This window comes from Lepus europaeus, chromosome 2 (genome assembly GCF_033115175.1).
Source record: "Lepus europaeus isolate LE1 chromosome 2, mLepTim1.pri, whole genome shotgun sequence".
In the NCBI taxonomy this organism is placed as follows: Eukaryota; Metazoa; Chordata; class Mammalia; order Lagomorpha; family Leporidae; genus Lepus; species Lepus europaeus.
In genome coordinates this window covers 36,080,646-36,105,775 of record NC_084828.1, presented here as the reverse complement: position 1 = coordinate 36,105,775, position 25,130 = coordinate 36,080,646, and the positions used below count along the sequence as shown (strand labels likewise).

General features: G+C 39.2%; 1 protein-coding gene across 1 annotated transcript in view; it reads left to right on the top strand.

Moving 5' to 3' along the window:
• ROBO1 (roundabout guidance receptor 1) overlaps positions 1–25,130 on the top strand; it is a 453,969-nt gene that overhangs the window by 408,875 nt on the left and 19,964 nt on the right. The window contains exons 23-26 of the mRNA XM_062206682.1: positions 2,671–2,815; positions 7,666–7,914; positions 19,658–20,064; positions 23,544–23,696. Of these exons, the coding sequence (XP_062062666.1) occupies positions 2,671–2,815; positions 7,666–7,914; positions 19,658–20,064; positions 23,544–23,696 (954 nt within the window). The remainder of the gene's footprint in view (positions 1–2,670; positions 2,816–7,665; positions 7,915–19,657; positions 20,065–23,543; positions 23,697–25,130) is intronic.

The window sequence follows — 25,130 nt, the reverse complement described above, 5'->3', positions numbered from 1 at the left end:
GTGCAGGGGCCTAAGGACTTGGCCCATTTTCTGCTGCTTTCCCAGGTGCTTTAACAGAGAGCTGTTTTGGAAGAGGAGCAGGTGGGAATTGAATTTGTGCCCATAAAGGGTGCCAGAGCTGCAGGCTGTGCAGGCTGTGGCTTAACCCACTGAGCCACAGAATCTCCTTTTTTTTTTTTTTTTTTTTTTTTTTTGAGCAGGCATTTGTCCTATGTGTCAAGGTATTGGTTAGGGCATTTGCATTCCGCATTAGAATACCTAGGTTCAATTCCAAGCTCTAGCTCCTGACTTCAGCTTCGTGCTAATGCAAGCCCTGGGAAGCAGCAGGTGATGGCTCAAGTAATTCGGTTTTCTGCTCCGGGTTTTGGCTCCAGCCATTGTGGGCATCTGGAGAGTGAACCAGCAGACCCGGAAGCATTGTCTCTATCTCAGTCTTTGTTACTCTGTCTCTCAAATCAGTGAAATTTTTAAAAAACTGCTTTCCTCATCAGTCAACAAGGAACTAAAAATGTTGCACACATAATCCACTAAATATGTTACCATCTGAAACTAGAATTTTAAAGCGCATCATGTTTGAGTACATTTGAGCAGAATCAAAAGCCTAAGAGACAGTAACATGAGCTCTTGATCCAATAGGAACCTGTCTCAGTTTATGATTTCTCTACGGTCCCTCAGTTCGTGCTCTGAAACCTCATAAAACAACCTCCCAACCTCAATCTGTAAGTGCCTTGGAGGCCACACTGAGGCCGCTTTCCTTGGTCTTCATGCTGTTGCAGCTGTTTGCCAGCTGTTTTCCTGATAGGGGCTGCAGATGGGAGCTTGCCGGTACTTCAGTCCTGTTTTTCTAATTAAAGGCAGTTCATTATTAGAGCTAACATGTGGCAAGTCACAGCACAGTGAGAACAAAACCACTGATCTGGAGTCCAGCATCTGGCTCCAAGATCAGTGTGAAAACGGCACCTGCCAGCAACTGGGTTAAACTTGTTGCTAGGTGCTTTTAGCCAAGTCTGTCTACCCCTCTCCCATAATGAATATTGCATTTGCAGCTTTGCTTAACTAAAGTCCTTTAGTTTGGCATTTTCTGATCCGTGTTAAATGGGTTCCTATTTGAATTAAAGGATCAGGAAATGTTTCTCTTTGTTTTTCCTTTTTAAAGTTATTGCATTTCCTTTATTTTTTATGAAAATCTTGAATGACTTTTTCTTTTTTAAACATGAGTAAACTATAAGAGGAAAATTTTGATGTTCTGCTTTTGAGTAAGCCATATTAAAATATTTTAATCATTGATTATTGTATGCCATTTCATCTTTGAATCATTAGCAACTTACAGAGAAAATCATTTTGTAATGGGAAAAATTATGACTTTAGGTTGCAAATATTCAATTGACCTTCTCCATCCTCCAGGTTAGATACCTACATCTTGATGTTTTGCTGCTGTTTATCATTTGGTGGGTGTTCTGTGAATAGCTGGTAAAGTGGTATAGGGGTGTGAATTATGGCGGTAATTAGGGCAGAGAGCAAACCAAGTAAATGACATGTAGGAGAGATCTGTGATGTTGGACCTCTCAGGAATGTAGCCTTGTTCCAATGGATGTGCACTGGGAAATCAAGAGAAAGATGCTGGTTAATGTTAGCAGGGCAGCTGAGTGGCAGGAGGGAGCATAGAGACATGCAAGCAGAGGGCTGACAGGCCTCGTTTATTCATAACAGCCTGTCCCTCAACCCACACTGGGTGCAATAACATAGCAGAGCAAGAACATCTGGTTTAACACACACTCCCATTTGACTGAAAATTCCCGAGTGAGTTAGAAAAAATGCTGAGACCTGTTTCATGCACCATGTACCTTGGGAAAGATAATTATTGACTCTTTGTTACATCCATCTGAATCTCAAATGTATCAGGGAGGAACTGTTTTATTTTGAAATATCTTTGGCCCAAAGGTTTCAAAAATGAATGCTCTAAAATGCACCACAACCTGTTTTTAAAGAAGAGGCCATATCTCTCAGATCAGAGCCCTGGAACACTTGAATAATTGGACTGTTTCAGATTACTAACAATGTTTGAGCAACATCACTTTACTATCAGTCATAATTTTAGAAACAGTGGCTGAAAACCCTTCTGTCTGTTTTTACAAATTGTTTCCCCGCTTCTTTTGTCATTTGTTTTATTAATTCTTCCAGCAGTTATTTTCATGCATTTGCCTTTGTGAGAGTATGTGCCTAAGACATTTCAATGGACAAGTACAAATTATATATATCCAGTGATTTAATGCAACAGTGGAACTCTAATAGATCGTATCTATATCATATTGTACTTTAGGTTCCAGCAATTAAATAATAGAAAGGCACTCCAGAAAATATGTCTACAGCTCATTTGTTTTAGATGATAATCCATAATGCAATTAATTGCAGTAGGAAGATCACTATTAATGATATGACTTCTAAAATTCATTTATGGTTTTATTGGTTTTTTTGCTATGTGTTTTGCTGTTAAATTTGGCAGCACTTTTGCTTCTTCTATTGTGTAGAGTTCTGTTTAAAATTAACGAAGAATGTTTCTATACACAAATATGAATTATAAGGTTCTACTTATAGAAAACTATTCACTTGTGAACAATAGAAAGTTTTAAAGGCCAGAAATAAGAGGTGGATATTTTCTGTCTTTTCTAGGGAGTCAAGGGCACAAGAAAGGGGCACGGACACCCAAAGTACCAAAACAGGGTGGCATGAACTGGGCGGACCTGCTTCCTCCTCCTCCAGCGCACCCTCCTCCACACAGCAATAGTGAAGAGTACAGTGTCTCTGTAGATGAAAGGTAAGAGGAGCCTCAGCCCAGATGGAAGTGGTATAACATGCCTGCTTACATTCATATTAAGTACAAACAGACCCTCACGTAAAGTGGTTTGACTTAACAATTTTCTTTTTATTTTCTGATGTTCCGACAGCAACATACATTCAGCTAAAACTGCACTTCATGGGGCTGGGATTGTGGCACAGCAGGTAAAGCCACTGCCTACAATGCCAGTTTTCCATGTAAGTGCTGGTTTGAGTCCTGGCTGCTCCACTTTCCATCCATTTTCTGGCTAATGTGGCTGGGAGGGCAGTGGAGAATGGCCCAGGTCTTTGGACACCTGCCACCCATATGGGAAATCCAGATGGAGTTGCAGGCTCCTGGCTTCAGCCTGTTCATTGCAGCCATTTGGGGAGTGAACTGGGGCATGGGAGTGCTCTCTCTCTCTCTCTCTCTCTCTCTCTCTCTCTCTCGTCTGGATTTCAAATAGGTAAAATAAATATTAAGAAAAGAGACTGTACTTCAGATTTTGACATCTGATCTTTCCTTGGGCTAGTGATACAAGGTTCAATACTCTCATGATGGTGGACTGTGGTGGTAGCCCACAACTGCCAATCAGTTTTGTGAGCATGAATCTAAACACACAATACTCTAAGTATACTGTGTTGCTAAGCTGGGATGTTCTATAGGTTCAGGGTTTTATCTGCATTTTACAGACGTAATATTTTCAGCTTCCAATAGGTTTATTAGGATATAGCCCCAGCATAAGTCAAGGAGTATTTGCCAAGAGGAGACTGACTTCTGAATTTGTTTTGGTGTGAGAAAATTTTGAGATCTATAGTTTTTTCTTAATATACATTTCTCATAAATTTTTAAGACCCCCTTGTGTGTGTGTAATCATGCATTTGCATGAATATATGAGCTCAGGTATATATAATGTATATGTACATATAATCATGTATAGTCATGCCTCAGTGTTCACACAGAATAGATTCCAGGACCAAAATTTATGGATGTCAGGTTTCTTATATAAAATGGCATAGATTTGCATGTAACTTGCACACATTCTTCTACATATTTTAAGTCATCTGTAGATAACTAATAATACCTAATAGAATGTAAATGTTATATAAATAGAGAATATACAACAATGACACAATACAATAATGACAAGAAAAAACTATCATATATGTTCAATACAGAACCAATTTCTTTTCAAATATTTTTGCTCCATTGTTGGTTAAATATGCAGATCTGAACCTATGTATGTGGAGGGGATGGCTGTGTATATGACATTGGGATTTTCAAAAATTAGAAGTTCTGTGACATATGTCTGATTTTCAAGGAATAATTGTGTGGATTTATACCACAGCTATAGCATCCTGAAAATGATTGGTTCTTAGATATTATCACATTATGCTAAAACTGTAGGAATTTACTGATTGCTTCTTCACAAGCATTTCACAGAGAATCCACATGACAGCAGTTGGGAAGTTTGTGTGCTTCTTTCTTATCCCATAGTCTGTAGAAATAGTCTTGATAATGCTAAGTGAAATAGAAGAGCTATCACTAGTGTGACCAAAGGAGAATTCACTCGACAGAATTAACAAAGAGAAGTTAAGTCTACCTGAGAAATCTAGTCTTTTGCCCTGGTATTTTAGAAAGAAAGATATTTTTCATTAACTCTCTGTACAGAAACAATGTTTTGTGAAGTGCTTGGGCCCCTGCCACCCACGTGTGAGACCTGGCTGCTGGCTTCAGCCTGGCTCAGCCCTGGCTATTGCAACAACTTGGGGAGTGAACCAACAGTTGGAAGTTCTCTCTCTCTCTCTCTCTCTCTCTCTCTCTCTCTCTCTCTCTCTCTCTCTTCTCTCTCTCCCCTCTCTCTGTATCTTCTGTCCTCTCTCACTGTAACTCTGACATTCAAATAAATCAATACATATTTTAAAAAAAATTTAGGGAGAAAAGTGTTTTAAAGTTCCTACCCACAGACAAAATTTTTCTGCTTCTGTTTTCTAATAATCTTTTTATAAAATGTCTTTTTAAGTAAAATCTTAAGAAAAATACTTACAGGTGATCATCATGATCCACAGTGGTTCTCATCAACACAGCTGCTAGTGAACTGTTGCTTCCAGGGGAAATACAGGATCATGTTCCTTTGAGTGTCTGATCTTAACATTTTTCTTAACTCATGAATACATAACCTTGTTTTGTGTGTGTTTACAGATACCTTCCCTAGTATACTTTTATTTTTTTTAAGATTTATTTAGTTATTTGAACAGAGTTACAGAGAGGCAGAAGCAAAGAGAGAGAGAGAGACAGAGAGATCTTCCATCTGCTGGTTCACTCCCAAGATGGCCACAATGACCAGAGCTGTGCCAATCTGAAGCAAGGATCCAGGAGCTTCCTCTGGGTCTCCCACATGGGTGCAGGGACTCAAGGACTTGGGCCATCTTCTGCTGCTTTCCCAGGCCATCTGAGAGAGCTAGATCAGAAGTGGAGCAGCCGGGACTCGAACTGACACCCATATGGGATGCCGGCACTGCAGGTGGTGGCTTTATCTACTATGCCACAGCCCCTTTTCTAGTATACTTGATTGACTCAATAACATGGAACTTGTAGCCAACTGCACTGTAAGTTATTTCTAAGCAAAGTTTATATAGAGAGGCATTTTCTCTAAAAGGCACATCATGGCCTTCTTCTACTTAGCAACACTACACATCAATTCAGCACTTCCTTTGGGGGCCATTTTAAACTGAGAAATCACCCATATAAAGCAAAATAAGCCATGAAATGCACAGTGCTTACATTGTGCAAGCTGACATAAGAAAGCAGGGTGTCATCTTGTTTAACCTTAGCTGGGAACATGTACTTCAGGTGACTCAAATTTTTGGCCTCTTTTTGGATATCTGGGAACAACCATGAAAGTGCCACATGTGTTGTTTTAGGGGTTATTTATAATAAATTTTGCCAATTTAATGTCTTCTCGAATATGGAATCTACAAGTGATGAGTATTGGCTGTTTTTTAATTTATTTGTTTGATTTTTTGAGAGAGGGAAAGAGCGATCATGCGCGTGCTGTTATCCACTGGTTTAAGTCCCAGTTCTCCAATTGCCTGCCGTGGTTGGGGAACTGAATGAAGCAGGAGCCAGGAACACATGTCAGTGGCAGGAACCCCGTTACTTGAGCCATCACCTGCTGCCTGCCTGGGCCCATTTTAGCAGGATGATAAAATCAGCAGCTGGAGCTGAGAATGGGTGATATGGGCATCCTAAATCGGCTATGTTTTAGAAATTCATTTCATAGGCAGTTTTTTAAGACTTATTTATTTATTTATTTGAAAGGATAACAGGGAGAGGGGGAGACACACACACACAAGCACACGCACACACACACGGAGAGAGAGAGAGAGAGAGAGAGAGAGAGATCTTCCATCTGGTGGTTCACCTCCCAGATGGCCGCAATGGCCGGGGTGGGCCCAGCGGAATCCAAGTGCCAGGAACTTCAACTCGGTCTCACACATGTGTGGCAGGGCACAAGCATTTGGGCCATCTTCCACTGCTTTTCCCAGGCCATTAGCAGGGAGTTGGATTGGAAGTGGTGCAGCCAGGACACAAACGGGTGCCCATTTGGAATGCCAGCATTGCAGGCAGCAGCTTTACCCACTATGCCATGATGCAAGTACCCTTAGGCACTTTTAACACAGTGTTTATTGCTATTTTCATTTATGAAAAGGACTAAGATGAAGCCTGATCAAAAATGTAAAGAAAAAAAGAAAGAACTAACAGCAACTTTGCCCCAAAGAGAAGACTAATCCTGACTAGAATGAATGGCGAATTTTTGAATTTATGACATTTGTTCTCGACTTTGACAAATAAGAAAGTTCTCAATTAAGAGAAGGTGATTTTTGTGGCCATTGGGACCACGCAGAGTCGTGGAGTCCTTCAGAGCTAACAGGACACACATGGTAGAGGGTGAAAGAAGCTGGTAGGACAAATGCAAGCCAGCTTATGCAGATGTGTGAAACTCTTGCCTTAATAATTCATATTTTATTCTCTAAGCAATTCAAGAAGTATTTATTACTTTTGGGCAAATGAGTGGCCCAAGAGTGGTGTGTATCAAAGGAATTTGGGAAGCACTGAGAGAGGATAAAGAAGGAAGGAGTGACTGGAGGCAAAATGTCATAAAAGAGATGATGCAGGACCTACCTGCTATTCTTATCAATAAACATATTCCCTTCGCAAGATGCTTGTCACTGGTTCCCAGATCCATCTTGGTCCCTACACAGATCTAGCAGAGGCACTAAGGGGCATTTCATCATTTAAGGATATTGAGTTTTTCACTCACTAATCCAAAATGCAAACCAACTACTTCATTTTTGTGCTTAATGGAAGAAATAGTGATCAATTATAGTTCAAAGGAATGTATTAGACTACATCAGTTGATTTGCAGTATATCTCTCCCTGAAAGGATTTTCAAAAGCAATTCTTCTCTGCGTCCAGAACTCCATCTTTGAGTCCCCTGCCAATCCCTTCTTTGAATCCAGTTTCAGAGACCATGTTGAGTTGGAGGGACAGAATATACCAAACACATTTGAGATATCCTCAGTTAAATATGTGAAGTGGATTTCTTTATTGCATGACTTCTCAGACCCTGTAGTAAACTACTGTAATTTATAGTCTCTTGAGGCAACAAAGTGCATATGTAGTAATTCATCAAGCTTTGTGTCATTGAACTCTAACAACATCTTTTTAAAATGACCCAGCATATTCAGATTTGAAAATCAACTAAAAGAAGACAGACTACTTTCTATACAAGTGGCTTGTTTGAATAATCTGAAGTAAAGTCTACGTGTCCTTATAATTTGTTTTAGCTATGACCAAGAGATGCCATGCCCTGTACCCCCAGCAAGGATGTATTTGCAACAAGATGAATTGGAAGAAGAGGAAGATGAAAGAGGCCCCACTCCCCCTGTACGGGGAGCAGCTTCCTCTCCAGCAGCTGTGTCCTATAGCCATCAGTCCACTGCCACTCTGACCCCTTCCCCGCAGGAGGAACTCCAGCCCATGCTACAGGACTGCCCAGAAGAGATTGGCCACATGCAGCACCAGCCTGACAGGAGGTACATTGTCATTGTCGCTAGTCTCCTTAGTCTCCTTTGCTGATCAATGCAATCATTTCCACTCCGTAGTCATGTTTATTGAATGTGAACATTGAAATAATTTTCATGTCACATGAGCCTTTTCTTAGAGTGTCATCCAACAGTAAGTCCAAATTATGAACATATCAAGTGATGTTGTTGATCATTACAGTAGATTAATTGACCTACATGAAATTACAGCTGTAAAATTACGTATCAATTCTCACCCACTCAAGATAATTGCATTCATAAACACATGAAGATCTTGCATATGTTTTACTGATCCTGTAATGTGGTATTATGCTGGGTGATTTTATATTTTATTTTTCTTTATGCATAGGTAAGGCACTTCTTTGTTCTGTGGAAAAATATTTTTTTCTCCACCCTTTTAAATTACTTCCATGTAATAGTTTGTTCTTTCACAGCTGTGAGTAATGTTGCAAAAGAATGATTTTGGTATACTTATTTTATGTTGACCACAGATATCTTTATTTCAGTTTCTGTATCAGGTTAGAATCCTCTTATCCAGGTCTCTAGACAGTTTGTGGATGTGTGATTGTGATGTGTGTGTATGTGTGTGTGCACATTTGACTTTTTAAAATCCATGTACTGAATGAGCCTCACCCATGCATTTATGTTATATATGACTTCACTTGTCATTTCAACCACATAAAAGCCATTACTGCATACTCTTAGCTCTTCTCCACTGTTGCTGATTTTGTTTGTACTATGTTCTTGCCCTAGACACGTAAAACATATTACTTTCTGTATTCATAATACCCTTTGAAACTTAGTGTGTTACTTGCTTTAGAAGATTTTCCTTCAGTATTATTGAATGAATAACACATGTTGGCTTCTGCTTCTTGAATTTTACTCTGTAGATTAAAGCACAATTTATGTTTGTTAACTATGCTATCATCAAGAAGTTATTACCAAAATTAAATCATATATTTCTTAAGTAAAGGATTTATTTGTTTATTTATTTATTTTAAAAACAGAGCTGTAGAGGGAGGGAGAGATGAAGTGGGGGCCAGGGAGAGACAGAGAGACAGGGAGAGGAAGAGAGAGATCTTGCTTCCATTGATTCACTCCCCAAATGGCCATAGTGGCCAGGGTTGGGCAAGGCAGAAGCCAGGAAGCAGGAGCTTCATCCAAGTCTCCTACATGGTTACAGGGGCCCAAGCCACTGGGCTGTGTTCTGCTGCTTTCCCAGGCACGTGAGAAGGGAGTTGGTTAAGAAGTGGAGCAGCTGGGACTCAAGACGGTGCACATATAGGATGCCAGCATCACGGGCAGTGGTCTAACCTGTTGTGCCACAATGCTGGCTCCTAAATTTACTCTTTACATTTAAGAGGTACTTAAGTCTTCTGTTTGACAAGGAGAAAGTTAGATTGTCAATGACTTAAATGTAATATCCATGGGACTTGGTGAAGATTGAGAGAGAATAAAATGTTTCTTTTTCCTATGCAGACTATCCTACTACTCTTTTTTTTTTTTTTACTTCTGAAATAACAGCATTCTTTCATCTGCTCAAATTATGTATTTGTTCACCACTCTCTTTTTTTCAAGATTTTATTTGAAAAGTAGAGTTACAGACAGTGAGAGGGAGAGAGACAGAGAGAGAGGTCTTCCATCCGTTGGTACACTCCTCAAATGGCCACAATGGCCGGAGCTGCACCAATCCAAAGCCAGGAGCCAGGAGCTTCTTCCAGGACTCCCATGTGGGTACAGGGGCCCAAGGCCTTGGGCCGTCTTCTACTGCTATTCCAGGCCACAGCAGAGAGCTGGATTGGAAGAGGAGCAGTCAGGACTAGAACCGGCACCCATATAGGATGCCAGAGCTGCAGGCAGAGGTTAAACCTACTGCGCCACGGCACAGTTCACCACTCTTCACTGTGTTATCAGTGGTACCCAATATCGTCTTACTGATTTGCCTATTATTTTGTCTTCCTTATAAATCCTTTCCACCTTCCTTGAAAGCAAAAATCATTTTGCCTTTTATCCTGACATTTTAGCTTCTTCCTCTTCATTCTATCTTTCCTTCCTTCTCTTCACTGTTAACTCTGCTTCTCTTTGATTTACCTATTTCTTTCACTCCCCTTCTAGTTATTTGTTCTCGTACTGCTCCGTATTGTTTTTAACTACTTCCACCTTCCTGCTTCCATTTCACTCCTCAGCCCTCGACATCTAGCTGATACTATTTTGCTTCAGTCAGTCTGATGAAAGCAACTTCCGAATGCTCAAATCTAAAGCTTCTGTCTTTACTGTTCTTAAGCTTTCTGCAACAGTGGCAATTTTAGAATGATTTTGAGAATCAAATGACATAATTTATATGAAGTACCTGAAGGGGGTAAGTAATCAAAAATATTTATTCCCTCCTATCCTCATTCTTATGGTATCATGCCATTGCTTGGTTCACCTGTTAACTTTTATTTTCTGATGGTTGTCAAATTCATTTATCCATACCAAAATTTTTTCCTGACTTCTCAATGGTATATTCTCTTAGACATCTTGACATGTTCACATCTAAATTCTTTGCACCAAAACTGTTGAAATCTTTACTTAGTACAGAGTTGGCCTTCTGTAAAAAGTTAGTTAAAAATGAATCTTAATGAAGAATGGGATGGGAGAGGAGTAGGAGGTGGGACTGGAGTGGGGGTGGGAGAGTGAGTTTGGGGGGGAAGAACCACTATATTCCTAAAATTTATACTTATGAAATTTGCATTCATTAAATAAAAGCTTTAAAAAATAAAAAAAATAAAATACCTGACTTTTCTCCTTTATACCTTGTCCAGCTTTTGTGGCTGTCTTGTTCTGAATTATCAACCATTATTTATTTGACCAGTGTACTAAAAATAGCCAAGGGAATAGGCCAAACTATAAAAGATAGCTTTATCATTTTGCAATCCTATCGTCTAATTTTCTCTCTTGTCTTCCTGTCATTCCATGGGTGAAGTTACTCACCAAATTCCTTCCAGTCTCGCTCAAAAATAGCTCTTGAGTTGCTTTGTTTTCATTCCTACAACTGCTGCAGCAGGCTGTTGGTCCTTATCCCTTGAAATACTTCCATATCTTTGAACTGGTCTCCACCCTTCATCTCTCTCCCACTTTCTGTTCTCTCTCAATCTCTCATTGCACACAGGAAGTCTGATACTGTTTCTCCATTTGGAGTCAATACTTATGGTATAGCCCAGTGTTCAAAGGTTTTCACAATCCATTTCTCTCTTCTTATCTTTTCTCCCCAAGCCCTTCACATTCACTCTTCCTAAATGAGTTTGTTTGAAATCTTTGAATTTAGCTTAAAAACACTAATATCAAGGTCTTAGGCTGCTTTTTGATTGTCTGACAAGAATTCCCCATCTTTCCAAGCCCCGCTCAAATGGTGTTCACTCTGTGAAGATTTCCTCTGGTTGGCAAAAATCAACCATATTTATACTTCATATGTCTGTTGCCATGCTAGTCAGTTTTCTTGATGCATTAGAATTTGCTATTTGTATTTCTTGTCCTGCCATTTAAATGACAAGCTCTTTGAGGACAGAGCTCATTATGTTTTTGAGCTCCACAGAGCTTTCTTCAATAAGTAATTAATGAGTGGCATTTAATAGTGCAGTAAAATTTGAAGTTGACCTACCTGCAACTATTTTAGAGTGATAAATACTTATATGAACTTTAGGTAGACATATGTAATTGGGAAATACATTAACTACTTGCACTTGCAACAAATTTGTCAATGTTCAGCCTTTCACAAAATGGATTTTCAATCTGTAAGGGTATTATTAGTTTTATTTCCAGGATTATTGCCGGAAATAACACTGGCACTAATAAAAAGTAGATGAATGCCCATTAAAAAACAAAATAAGGTTACACTGAGATAAATAAATAAATAAATAATTAAAATGTCAATTTTCACTTGTCAGTTAAAAGTATTTATAATTTTGGAAATAAATGGAAGGATTACATTATAAAAAAAATAAATAAAACAAAACAAAAAACCTCTCCGGAGTTGAACTTTTGCCTAACAATTAAGATGCCCACATCCTACATCAGAACATATGGGTCACATCTCCAGCTCCAACTCCTAAGTCCAGCTTCCTGCTAATGTAGACCTTGGGAGGCAGTGCTGATGGCTCAAATATTTGGGTCCAGACCACTCACATGGGGAACGTGGGCTGAGTTCTCTGCTGACCCTGGCCGTTGTGGGCATTTGGGTAGTGAACCAATGAATGGAGGCTTGCCTTTCTGTATCTGTGTTTCTCTGTCTCTCTTTCTGGCCCATTAATAAATAAAGAATTTTAAAACCTATTACTGTCTTTATAATGAATGTATGTTCTATACGTTTTATATAAAAAGTTTGAAAATACATATAAACAAAGTGGAAAATATAAACTTGCCAATGACCTATATATTAAAAAACAGACATAGTTAAGATCTTAGAGTAAATATCTTTCAGTTCTTTATCTATATATATATGTATATATATGTATATATATGTATATATATATGTATATTCACAGTGCTTGATTTTTTTTTTTTTTTTTGACAGGCAGAGTGGATAGTGAGAGAGAGACAGAGAGAAAGGTCTTCCTTTTTGCCATTGGTTCACCCTCCAATGGCCGCTGCGGCTGGCGCATTGCGCTGATCCGAAGCCAGGAGCCAGGTGTTTCTCTTGGTCTCCCATGCGGGTGCAGGGCCCTAGGACTTGGGCCATCCTCCATTGCCTTCCCGGGCCACAGCAGAGAGCTGGCCTGGAAGAGGGGCAACCGGGATAGAATCTGGCGCCCCGACCGGGACTAGAACCCGGTGTGCCGGCGCCGCAAGGCGGAGGATTAGCCTGTTAAGCCACGGCGCCAGCCTCACAGTGCTTGATTTTTGATATGCCAATGTTATTTTACAAAGCACTCTTTTCACTGACCCTGTACATTTTTCTGTATTGATAATTTTTTATTTAGACACATATTAAGTGTGTACTGTGATCCTTTTTACCATTCCCCCAGTGTTGACTATATGTGTTATAAACATCTTTTTGACATTATATACAATGTTGTGACTTTGATCTTTAGTTAGGTTCTGGAACAAAGCCTCTTTTGCATCCCTAAACCCATTTGAATACCTGCTCCACTGGTGGATGAGTTCTGTTTCGTATCATCCTGCCACTTCTCTAATGATGCACTCATTATAGATTGCTATTTCTCTACAGATCTCATTCCAGAGCTGTAGACTCAAATATCCAAGTACTTGTTCCTGCAGATCTTTACTGCTTCACTATCCTTCTGAATGGCACATGTAACTCCAGCCATAAATGCACTTTCCAGGTTCCGACAGCCATTTTCTCTCGCCTGCATTACAGTAATATTCAGCTAAGTGCTCCTGTTGCCTTTAGCCTTGCCCTTTCTTCAGTCTAATCCATTGCCGCAGACTGTGCTGAGGCATTTTCATAAATGCAATGCTGATCAAGTCTTTCCACTGTTTAAATTTCTCAATGACTTCCCATTTCCCTTAAAATAAAGGCGAGACTCCTTAATGTAGCAATCAAGGCCCTTTGTGATCTGACCCTGTGTGCCTCTCCAAGCTTACCCATCGCCACTCCCCCATCACTGTCTGTGTTGTCTTCACTCTCAGTTTCTTCCAGTTCCTGGAATGAGCACACTTCTTGCTCACCTCAACGTCTTTGCATATGCTGTCTCATCTTCCCGTAATACCATCACCCCCTCTCTTTTTGGAGCTGACACCTCTGTATCCTTTAGATGCAAGATTAAAGGGCTGATTCTTCCAGGATCTTTTCCTGACGGCCTTACCCTGGAATAAGAGCCACTTTCATGTGCTCCCACAATGCCCTGTATGTTGTCTGTCATGGCACTTCACACTGCATTATCAAAGTGTGCTTTCTTCGTTGTTAGTCCTCTCCACTGGGCTACAAGCCCCTTCAGACAAAGGCCATATATATTTTATTTAACTAAATTCCTAACACAGTGCCCGAGTTCCAGTTTGTACTGCTGTGTAACAAGCTACTAAAGAATCGTTTTATTTAATTCAAAATCCCATGAGTAAAGAATTCGGAAAGGATGAAGTGGGGCAGTAATCTCCGATCCACAATTTCCCTGGATGTTTGGGGCCAGGGGATGCTTTCTGAAGTTACTTTCTTCTGCCATCTGTCTTATGTCACAGAGCCCCTTGGCCTCTCATCTCACAGAGTCCCCTTCTTTAGACCTGACCAAACAGCTGACATTTCTCCTGACATGTAGTGGCAGAGTAGTGGTGCTCCTTACCTGGAACCAGGCCTCCAAGAAGTCAGGAAGAAGCAGCTCCCAGTCCATTGAAGAGTCTGACTTGGAGTTGGGTCACTGTCTTACTTCTACCACATTCTACTGGTTGAAGCAGTTACAGGCTCCCTTCAAGTTCAAGTGTATAGCACTAAACTGCCTCCTTTGATGGGGAAATTGCAAGTTCTTACTTGAGGATAGCATTTAGAATAGAAGCTACTCTTATGGACATTTGGAAAAATACAGTCTGATGTGGCAAGATATGTAGTTAGGTGGTGTTAATAAGGGTGCCTTAGGGTTCTTAGGGTTGAGTCCTTGCATGTCTTAGAGTATAACACATTTCCTAAATAGTTATTGCTTGTGATCTCTTTGGTCTCAAAATCTACCAGAGAGCTTGAGTACGCACAGAGTAAATGTTTACAGAATAGATACATTTATCACCTTTATGTTTATGGGTTAAGGGCATTTAAAAGGTAGTGTTATACATATTAACTTTAAAATAACTGGTCTAAAACCATTACAACACTACAATATTAATTAGATAGGCATTAAGAACTTGCATTACTATGGATACATTACATTTAACATTTTAATGAACTTCTAGAGCATTTCGCTTTTTTTTCTAAAACTAAGGAAATAGTGGAAAACGTAAAAGGACCCTTTTTCTCTTTTTTTAGGCAACTATGAAAATAATATAATTAGATTAAATAATATAATTTAACATACATTGTTTCAAAAAATTCTGGTACTCATGAGCTTGCTGCAGTTGGTATAAAGTAAAAAAAAAAAAAAAAAAAAAAAAAAAATTTTCCTGTATGGAATAGAGAATTTACTGATATTCTATTAAAACAGTCAAATTAAATAGGATGTAGTTGGAAAGAAAAGAAATGAGATAGCAAAGGTAAATTAATATCTTGTCTGTTTACAAACTGGATAATAGTTCATTATATAATGAATTGACTCTGTATCAGTGTTAGAAAAAAAGAGCTCCAAGTTATGGGTGGATAATCCCCTTTTGTCTTCTGCCTGTAAATGCTGTATGGTGCATTGTATCAACAGCTTCTTTCATAAATTAATGGTAGCATTCCCTTTTTCTCTTGAACATGTTTATGAAGGCATCGTTTTTGCAGGAGCCTAGAGTGTTGTGATCCGCAGTCATATGCTTGTACGTTATTTCAGAAGTCGTTGAAGCCCCTGAGGGGCAGAATTTTAGAGGGTGGAGGTTCATTTGCCGTAAGTCCCACTTGAGTGCAGCATCTTGAAATAGCTTTTGTTTTCAAATAGAATATATTACATATTTCAAACTGTACATGTTTATCACACATTCCCTGGGCTTGCCTTATTTACAGATGGTTTGAATAAATTTTTCTGTGTTTCCTCAGCTTTTGCACAGGGTGGTAGTAGTTAAAAACCAGCCCTTGTTTAACATGAAGATATTTTTACTTTACAGAATGTGAATTATCCAAACACAACAATCTTGGAATCCTTTCATAGTGAAGTTGCCATTCTACATCCATTTACTGATGGTCAAAATAGTCCCCTTTGAGCTAATAAGTCTTCATATGTCTTTTAAAAAAGGAGTTTCTTGTGGTATTTTGGACGTGCATGGTGACAAATGCTGTAAATTAACTTTTAAGTATGGTATTTTATTGCATTCCAAATTAAACAATGGCTTTTCTCCTATGTGTGTAACACACTCCACATTGAAGCAATTATCCATTTTAATCCCCTAAATAACTTCAGCATTGGCACATTTTTTGTATTTCTTCTAGTGCCACACACAAACACATTAAAAGCCACCCAGAAATGAAAAATAATACAGTATGTTAGACAATTCTGTGTACGTAGATGTATATACATACACATATAATTATATATACTTACATGTGTGTATGTACTCACACTATAATGTAGTATGAATGCAGCATATATCGCTCCTATCATACATTCATATATATATATACATATATATATAGTAATATATACTTTTGTCTCTGAATATGTGTGTATGTGTAATACCAATCCTAGAAGGAAGGTCATAGCTGTGGAAATAAAATTAAATTTAAATTTTGCATTTGACACAAACTAGCTATACTATTTTAGGAAGGTCCTTAATTATTCTGAATTTCAATAACCTTGGGTGTAAAATAATAATTTAAAAAGTAACTCAAGGTTTGATTTCACTTCCTTTGTCAAAGATAAGATGGTTGCAGATGCATGGATTGATTTTTGGCGTTTTTATTCTGTTTCACTGGTCTACATGTTCTATTATTTGGCCACTATCATGCTGTTTTGATTAAAGCTGCCCTGTAGTATGTCTGTTTGGTACGGTGGTTAAGTCACTGGTTGGCTTGCTCTTATCCCATATTGGAATGTTTGGGTTCAAGTCTCAGCTTCACTCCCAATTACAGCGTCGTGCTAATGTGCAACCTGCGAGGCAACAGGTAATGACTCAAGAAGTTGAGTCCCTGTCAGGCATTAAGAGAACTGGATTTTTTTCTAATCTTCTGGCTCAGCCCTAGCTGTTGCAGGCATCCGAGGAGTGAACCAGTGGTGGGATATCCTTCTGTGTTTGTCTCTGTCTCTTTCTCAAAAAAAAAAAAAAAAAAAAAAGAAAAAAAAAAAGGCAACCCAAATATCATGAGAATTAAATGATTTAGTTGTTTAATTGTAGTATTTTAATAATTTGTGATGTTTTCCACTTGCATTAATGAAACAGGTTTACTTATTCATTGGGATAAAACACAGAAAACAGTTTTTTTAGATATCTCCTGAGACAATAAAAACTGCCATGTTGAACGTAATTTCCCTCTCTGTAGTAAGGATCTCACAAGAAGCTATATGGTTTTGACCTTAGTTAAGTCCTAAGGTTTGGTTTGTTTGCTTGCTTTCCAGTCCTGTTGATTTCCAAGGTTAATTATGCATTCTCAGTCATCTCTTGCAGAATGTACTGTCTGCTGCTGGTGGTGGTTGGTGGTGGTGGTGGTGGCAGAGAGAAGGAGACATCTTCCACCCTTAACCTCCTCCTGCCTCCTGCCTTTTCTAGATGTTAAACCAAAGAAGTAGCAAAAAAAAAATCAGGCAAACCAAAGAACCACTCTTCTCCTTAATTACCTCTAATGACTATTCAGTTCTCTATGAGTCCCATGGAGTAAGGGTAGGGGCACTAGCACCAACTTCCCTCACTGATGAGGGCCCCAGTTCTGGTCAGCATCTCCAGGCCTGTGTAGTGTTTGAATGATTCAGCAGTATCTTCAGTGGCCTCTAAGACATTTCCATACATGCCCTATCTTTCCTAGCTTCCCAATCTGTGGAGAGTACAGATAACGCTCGATCCTCATCTCAGCTACCTCCATCAGTGCTCAGCTTAGTAGGCTATCCACTTTATGTCTCCAGGGTGCAACATTTTGCTGAGTTATTTTCATGACCCCTCCATATTTTTGTCTTCCTTTACGTCATCTCCTCATTTTTTTTAAAGATTTTTTTTTTAATTTATTTGAAAGGCAGAGTTACAGAGATGTAGAGCCAGAGAGAGAGAGAGAGAAGTTTTCCATCCACTGGTTCAGCCCCCAAATGGCCGCAATGGCCAGAGCTGAGCTAATCTGAAGCCAGGTGCTTCTCCTGGTCTCCCATGCAGGTGCAGGGACAAGGACTTGGGCCATCTTTCACTGCTTTCCAAGGCCATAGCAGAGAGCTGGATTGGAAGTGGAGCAGCCAGGACTGTTACTGGTGCCCATATGGTATGCCAGCACTGCAGGCAGTGGCTTTACCCACAATACCACAGTGCCCACCCCCCATCATGTTTTTAACCTTGCTTAGAGTATTGAGACTTTTGAGCAGATCACTGACTTAGTCCACTTCCTGTTGCTGTAGTAGAAAACCTGAGACTCAATGATTTGTAAATAATAGAGATTAATTTTATCTCATAGTTCTGGAGTATTATGGGAAGTTTTCAGCTTCTGTTGAGGGAAGAGGTGGAAGTTCAGCTTCTGTGAGAAGAGAAATGGAAGTCCCTGCATCTCTCAGCGCAGTTACATTGGGAACCAAATTTCAACAAGAGTTTCTGATGGGCAAACTGTATTCAAACCATGGTGCTCACCAGCTGGTACTCCAATCAACATCATTTTTTGTCTTCCCTTTTGGCAGGCATTCTCCTAATTGAGGGATTACAGTCATACTCTATATCCATGAGTTCCACATCTAGTGATTCAACCAACTATGGATTGAAAGTATTTGAGAAAAAAAATGATGTTTGAACATATACAGAGTTTTCTTGTCATTCCTTAGACAAGTATAACAACCTTTTATGTAGCATTTACATTCTGTTAATTATTTGAAGAAACTACTCATTAATTTAAATACTTATTAAATTATAAATAATTAATTAATAAATGATTGAAAGTATACAGAAGCACATATGTTATGTGCTACTTCCCCGCCATACTATATAAGAGAATGGATCAAGGGGAGTTTTTCAGGGGGGGGGGGTTCTGGACCTGATCCACCATGGATACTGAAGGATGTATTCTCATGATTCTCCTCTCAAGAACAGCTTCTTTCCACAAACCTTGATTTACTCTGAATGCAAATGCTGTCTCCCTCCTCAGTCATCTTATTGTCAAGTGTCAATAGAGGGAATCTTAACTGGTGCTGTTCAACAAGACTGTGAAAACATGATTGAAAGTAGTCATTGGAAACTCTGTGAACTTGGACTGTTGGATGCTACTTCATTTTGTACTCAACTTTGATCCTTAACTAGTTGTAAGACATCAGGAAACTACCATTAAACATTTTGTTAAACAGGTAGATGACAATAGTAGTTAAAGCAATAGAGTTTAAGATAGCTAATAAAATTTTGTGAAACTCTTGAGTAAATCAGTAAATCTTGACTGCCATAGTCTTTTTTAATAGAATAAAACTAAAGAATATTGTGTGATATGCTGGATATATGGCTTTTTTTAATCTCATGAAATTCTCATCTTTATTATGGTGATGAATGGTTCCATTTGCTTGGAAAAGTAGAAATGGCAATGATGGAAAGTGAAGGGAATTTATGGAGCTGACTATTTCAGGCTTGATGTTTATTATCTTTCTTAGTACTTAACTATTGGCAATATTTGAAACTCTGTGACCAATATATAGGTGTGTGTTCCCAAAATAAGCATTACTTTCTTCTTTTTAATTGAATATAATCCAACTGCTAAAACATACATAGGTGAGTATATTTCTATTAAACTTGAATCAAAAGGTAGCCCAGGAAAGTCTCTGGTTATAAGATACTATCCTAAAAAAAAAAAAAAAAAAAAAAAAAAAATCAAACATAGACCTATGGTGATTTCCAGGTTTTTTTCCTATACAGATTAGCTCAACTGAAGCAAAGTTCAAGTGCATAGACTTGTGAATTTCTTGTCCTTTTGTGTCATAAACAATGAGTTAAGCCACATTGTTTATTCGTCTTCATGCAGACGACAGCCTGTGAGTCCTCCTCCTCCCCCACGGCCGATATCCCCACCACACACCTATGGCTACATTTCTGGACCCCTTGTCTCAGATATGGATACCGACGCACCAGAAGAGGAAGAAGATGAAGCTGACATGGAAGTCGCCAAGATGCAAACCAGAAGGCTTTTGTTGCGTGGTCTTGAGCAGACCCCTGCCTCAAGTGTTGGGGACCTCGAGAGCTCTGTCACTGGCTCCATGATCAATGGCTGGGGTTCGGCGTCCGAGGAGGACAACATATCCAGCGGGCGCTCCAGCGTTAGCTCTTCCGACGGCTCCTTTTTCACGGATGCTGATTTTGCCCAGGCGGTCGCAGCGGCAGCAGAGTATGCCGGCCTAAAGGTGGCACGCCGTCAAATGCAAGACGCGAGCGGTAAGCCATACAGTTTTCACCAAAGTGGAACAGAAAAGTTATTGTGTGTGTGCTAGTGGATGATGATCTCCTATCATCTTGTGTCTGCTAGTAAATGCCACTGTGGTTATTGTCTTTGCTGCCTGTGGAAACCAAGGTCCATGGATACGTCTGACTCCAATTTTCTTTTTTTCTTGAAAAGACTTTCACAGTCACCCATCTTATTTTAATGTAAATTTCTATATAATAAAAGTGATAGGAGGCTACTTAAGGAAGTCCTCATTTTTGGGGTAGTCATTCACCTGTATGTATAGTAGTCATGTACCAGTGTGTATACTTACACATATTCAAATAAAAATGCATACTTCTTTTACACATATTGATATAATTTCTTCAAGGTGTGCATGAACTAATGGAAGTTTTTGTTATTGTTTTAATGCAGAAATTTACCCAAATAAATAAATGTGTTGTGATAACTTACCATATTTAATTAGGAATTCTCCAGGAGAAATAGGTAAATATTCAGGTAGGATACTCAGCCATTGAAAACTGTGCTATTTCTCCTGTCTGTCTTCATGTCTTCCCAAATTTGAATGTTAATTTAATTAACAAAATAAAAAAGTGTTTGTAATATGTGTATATTTTCAAGCATAAATGTTTCATTAATTGGGAAAGTAAATTAATTCACATTCTTGCTGTATTTTCTGTTTTCCTGTTTCATTGCCAGTAGTTCATTTTTAATTAACATATATCTATTATTATATTTTAAATATTTTTTACTTGTCTCTTTCTCCTACCAACCCTGTTTAGAAAGTATGAGAAAGAATTTAAATTGAAAGCATTTGGTATTTTCACACACTTTTCATTTGTGTACATAAAATGGATACATATGCACCCACATCCATTCATATACATATTGTGGGCATGTGTATTTCTTGTAGCCAAAAAAATACGAAGAGTATCATAAAATATTGTAAAATATATATTTTAGAGAAAGAAAGAAACAAATCCATATTTTTTTCATTCAGTCACTATCAGTTTGGTAGTTTTTCATATTCTCTTGATATACTAGGATTGATTCTTTTCTTTTCTCTTTTTTTTAAAGATTTATTTTATTTGAGAGTTGGAGTTACAGACAGGGAGAGGGAGAAACAGAGAGAAAGGTCTTCCTTCCATTGGTTCATTCTCCAAATGGCCGCAACGGCCAGAACTGCGCCGATCTGAAGCCAGGAGCCAGGAGCTTCTTCCTAGTCTCCCACAAGGGTGCAGGGGTCCAAGGACTTGTGCCTTCCACTGCTTTCCCAGACCACAGCAGAGAGCTGGATTGGAAGTGGAGCAGCCGGGACTAGAACCGGCACCCATATGGGATGCCGGCACTGCAGGCGGAGGATTAACCTACTGCGCCACAGCGCTGGCCCCAGGATTGGTTATTTTCTACTAGTGAAGAATATATTCCGAGGAGCAGGCATTTGGCCGAGTGGTTAAGAGGCCACCTGGGACACCTGCATCCCGTTTTGGAGTGCTTCAGTGCAAGTCCTGACTGCACTCTGAAGCCCCGGCTCCCTCCTGATTCCAGTTTTCTGCTACTGTGCGCCCTGTGAGGCAGCAGATGATGGCACAAGGACCTCCCGTGTGGGAGACCCAGATTGGGTTCCTGAGTCCCAGGTTTGGTCTGGCCCATCTCAGATTGCTGTGGGCATTTGGGAAATGAACCAGTGGGATGTGAGACCTCTATTTGGCTCTCCCTCTGCCTTTCAAAAGAGAATATATCCAGAAATAATGTAACTCATGAAGTCATCTCTATATATTATTTCTCAAGAATGTTTTTCAGGAAAATATATCTACAATCTCTAAACTTATTTCTATAAAGTATATTATTTATTTTAGCCAGGTCTACATTTTATGAAATTCAACCCAGTATCCTTTTCTGCAGTAGCTAGTAAATGTAATAAAATATGCAAACTAAATTATATTTTAATAGATAAAGAATATCTAGCTTTCTATATAACATTTGTATCTTATTTTTTCATCTTCCATGAAATAAAAATAAGTAAATGAAATTAAGCATCTCAAACCATTGCATTCAGATTGCACTTTAGGGTATGTTTCAGTTCATTAAACCAACGAAACATAGAAATAACATTGAAAATTCATCTGTAAATGCCCTTATGCCTCAGGGTCTATGAACAGTAGATGATCTTACACAATAGAATGAAAAATGGGTTCAGTCTCAGCCCTAATTCTCTGTTTTCATGGACATGTAACTTTAATCCTAATAGTCTCCATCATAGCTAAGGAGAGTTTGGTTTAATATTTTATTATATTGTAATTTAGTGGCGCTTCTGGTTTTTCTTTGACTCATAATTATAATGAACTGAACATGCATTGGCCTCTGCCTGTTTTTTTTTCAGGAAATAATGGTACTATCATGTGACTTGAAGTTAATATGAATGAATAATCCAATCACATTGCTTCTCGCTTGGCTGCATTAATGTCTGTTATTTAATATGCTTCAGTTAGTGTCTTTAAGCGTGTTGATTTCACTATATGTGGCTTCTCCTAGTTACAGACAAAAGACATGTAGTCTAGCTTTAATTTGAAGTTCCTGGTAGAGTAATAGAAGGTTCTGGATTTGTGCCTGAATTTGCTAGAAATGCAAACAATAAAGGTCAAGCAGAAGATCAGTGCCACTAGGGAGTTAATATGTTGATTGCACCTGTTGTAACACAGCATCTATGTGAGATGACTAGAGAAATTGAGAGTGCTGAAGTCGATGTCCCATGGCTGAAAGCACTTGTACCTGGGGATATTGCACCTGTAAATGCAAATAACCTCAAACTACCTCTACCACTACCAAAAAGAACAAAAGTCTTCAAGAGGTTGCCCAGATATTCAGCACCTTAAAAAACCTTGAGATAGAAAAAGGGGGCAGGTAATGTGTGGAAAGCCAGATATGTGACCTCGATCGATTTAGGACCAGCTGAACAGAAGATATTACGATATGAAGAGTCTGCCTTCAAAGAATGCCACAAATACATATTTAATTAAAACAGGAATATGATTAGTACTTTTATTCTTACAACACACATTTCTGCAGCACTCTGGTTCTTGCTTCTCTAGAGAAAGCAATAAACGTTGAATGCGTTATGCGAAGAGTGGATTCATAGTTTTGTTCAGGAATAGCATTTCAGTGAAACTAGTTGCAAACATAGTTGAGAGTGTTTCTCTTTAATAAATAGGTATAATTAATTTTGAAAGAACAGATTTCAGAACTTTACTGTGATATTTAAAGAAAAAGCCTGAAAACGTTTTGTTTTGTTTTGTTTTGGTATTTTCTTTGGCGGATAGATTGATAAGCACATTAACCAGGAGCCTATTCTTTGCTAGATTTGATTAGTTTCTTTTTCATAAAGATGGTGCCGGTTTTAATGTTTTTCGTTGTTCCCGTGGTGGTTAAGATTCACTGCTGAGTTTGGCTCTGCTGTTTGTTCTTACCTCAGGCCGCCGCCATTTTCACGCATCTCAGTGCCCGCGGCCTACCAGTCCTGTGTCTACCGACAGCAACGTGAGTGCTGCTGTAGTGCAGAAAGCCAGACCGGCCAAGAAACAGAAACACCAGCCAGGACATCTGCGCAGAGAAGCCTACACAGATGGTAAGTCCGCTGAAACGGATGAAAGCATCTATGAATCTCGCCTGTGTGCCCTGCCTCTCCAGAAAATGCACCCACTGACGTTAGAAATTACACTAAAAATTCATTTTCACTGTCATGTGCCTTACAGAAGAGATCGACTTCCACATCTTGTCAAACATCTTGAGTCCTTGCAGTTTATTTACAAACACTGTGCACCTCTACTGTTGTTGAAAGGCTACTGTAGAGTTTGAAGCAAATGGACATGGCTGTAGAGGAATGGGATAGGAATAACTTTCAACAGATTTTTCCTCCCAAGTGTCCTCATTTTTTTGCAATTTTGCATGCAAATTGAAGTTACTAAACTTGTTGGAATGTTAATTCTAGCTGGAGTGGTGTTATCTGGTGCCCTGAAAGGCAAATTGAATCACCTTTCTTCATGCCTTCACACGCAATGCCAACGCTCACAGAGGTAGTGCTTGTGTTTCCCCGGGGAGCATGGGAGGGCAACCCAAACACCCTGATGTTGCCTAGAGAAAGCCTTTAATGAAAGTGCCTCCGGTGGCCCAGCATTTATTAAACCGTCACCTTCTCATTTTATAAAGCAACCCCACAGGCTCCGTTGGAAATTCATGTAAGATAAATTCTCTCAGACTCACCCTTCTTGTCAAGTTTTCCAAGTTTGCTAATGGGGTGGGGAACAAGAGTGTCACTGGCAGAGTTTCCCCACCTCCTGGTCCTGGGCGTCCACAATCTGATTAGGACTTTCATTACCAGTCAGCAATTTTTCAAAGAGGGCATTATTTGCCATTATCATATGAAAGCCCAATATTATAGATCCTTATCCAAGGTTACAAGGAGGGCTTTCTGAGGTGCTTCTCCCTGTGATTTCTGCCACTTGACAGAAAAATTTAATACAAAGCTCACAGCATGATGAGCACAAGTAATTTTGCAATGAGTGGCTGTCCATGCTGTTATCTGTACTGTATTCTGAGTAGTTTGCTCTCACCAGCATCTATCTAATATTAGACCACATTAAATACTGGCATGACACAGGGCACCTGGGCCCTCTGGCATCTGCCCAGGACTCTTTTGTCAGTGAAACTGAGCTGTCAGAATATTATCTGATTTTTAGGGGTTATTACAGTGGCTTTGTGCATGGTTGCATCTGTAAAGGGACAAACACTAGGTGCAAATCCCCCAAACTCTACTAGCAATGGTGCATTTATGGGACCCCCTGTGATGGCATTGTACAAGTTTTATTGCTGTTTTATCAGTTTTTATGATCTTGAAGAGAGTGCTTCTAACTGGAGAACTGACTAAACATTATGTCTGGATGTAAACACATCTAGCTTGAATGCATCAGGGAGAAAAATCTGGCCTACAGCTTTGTGTAGATCTTGCCATCTCTTATTTATACGTGTTTGCAGGGGAGTCTGGCATTGCACAGTGCTTTGA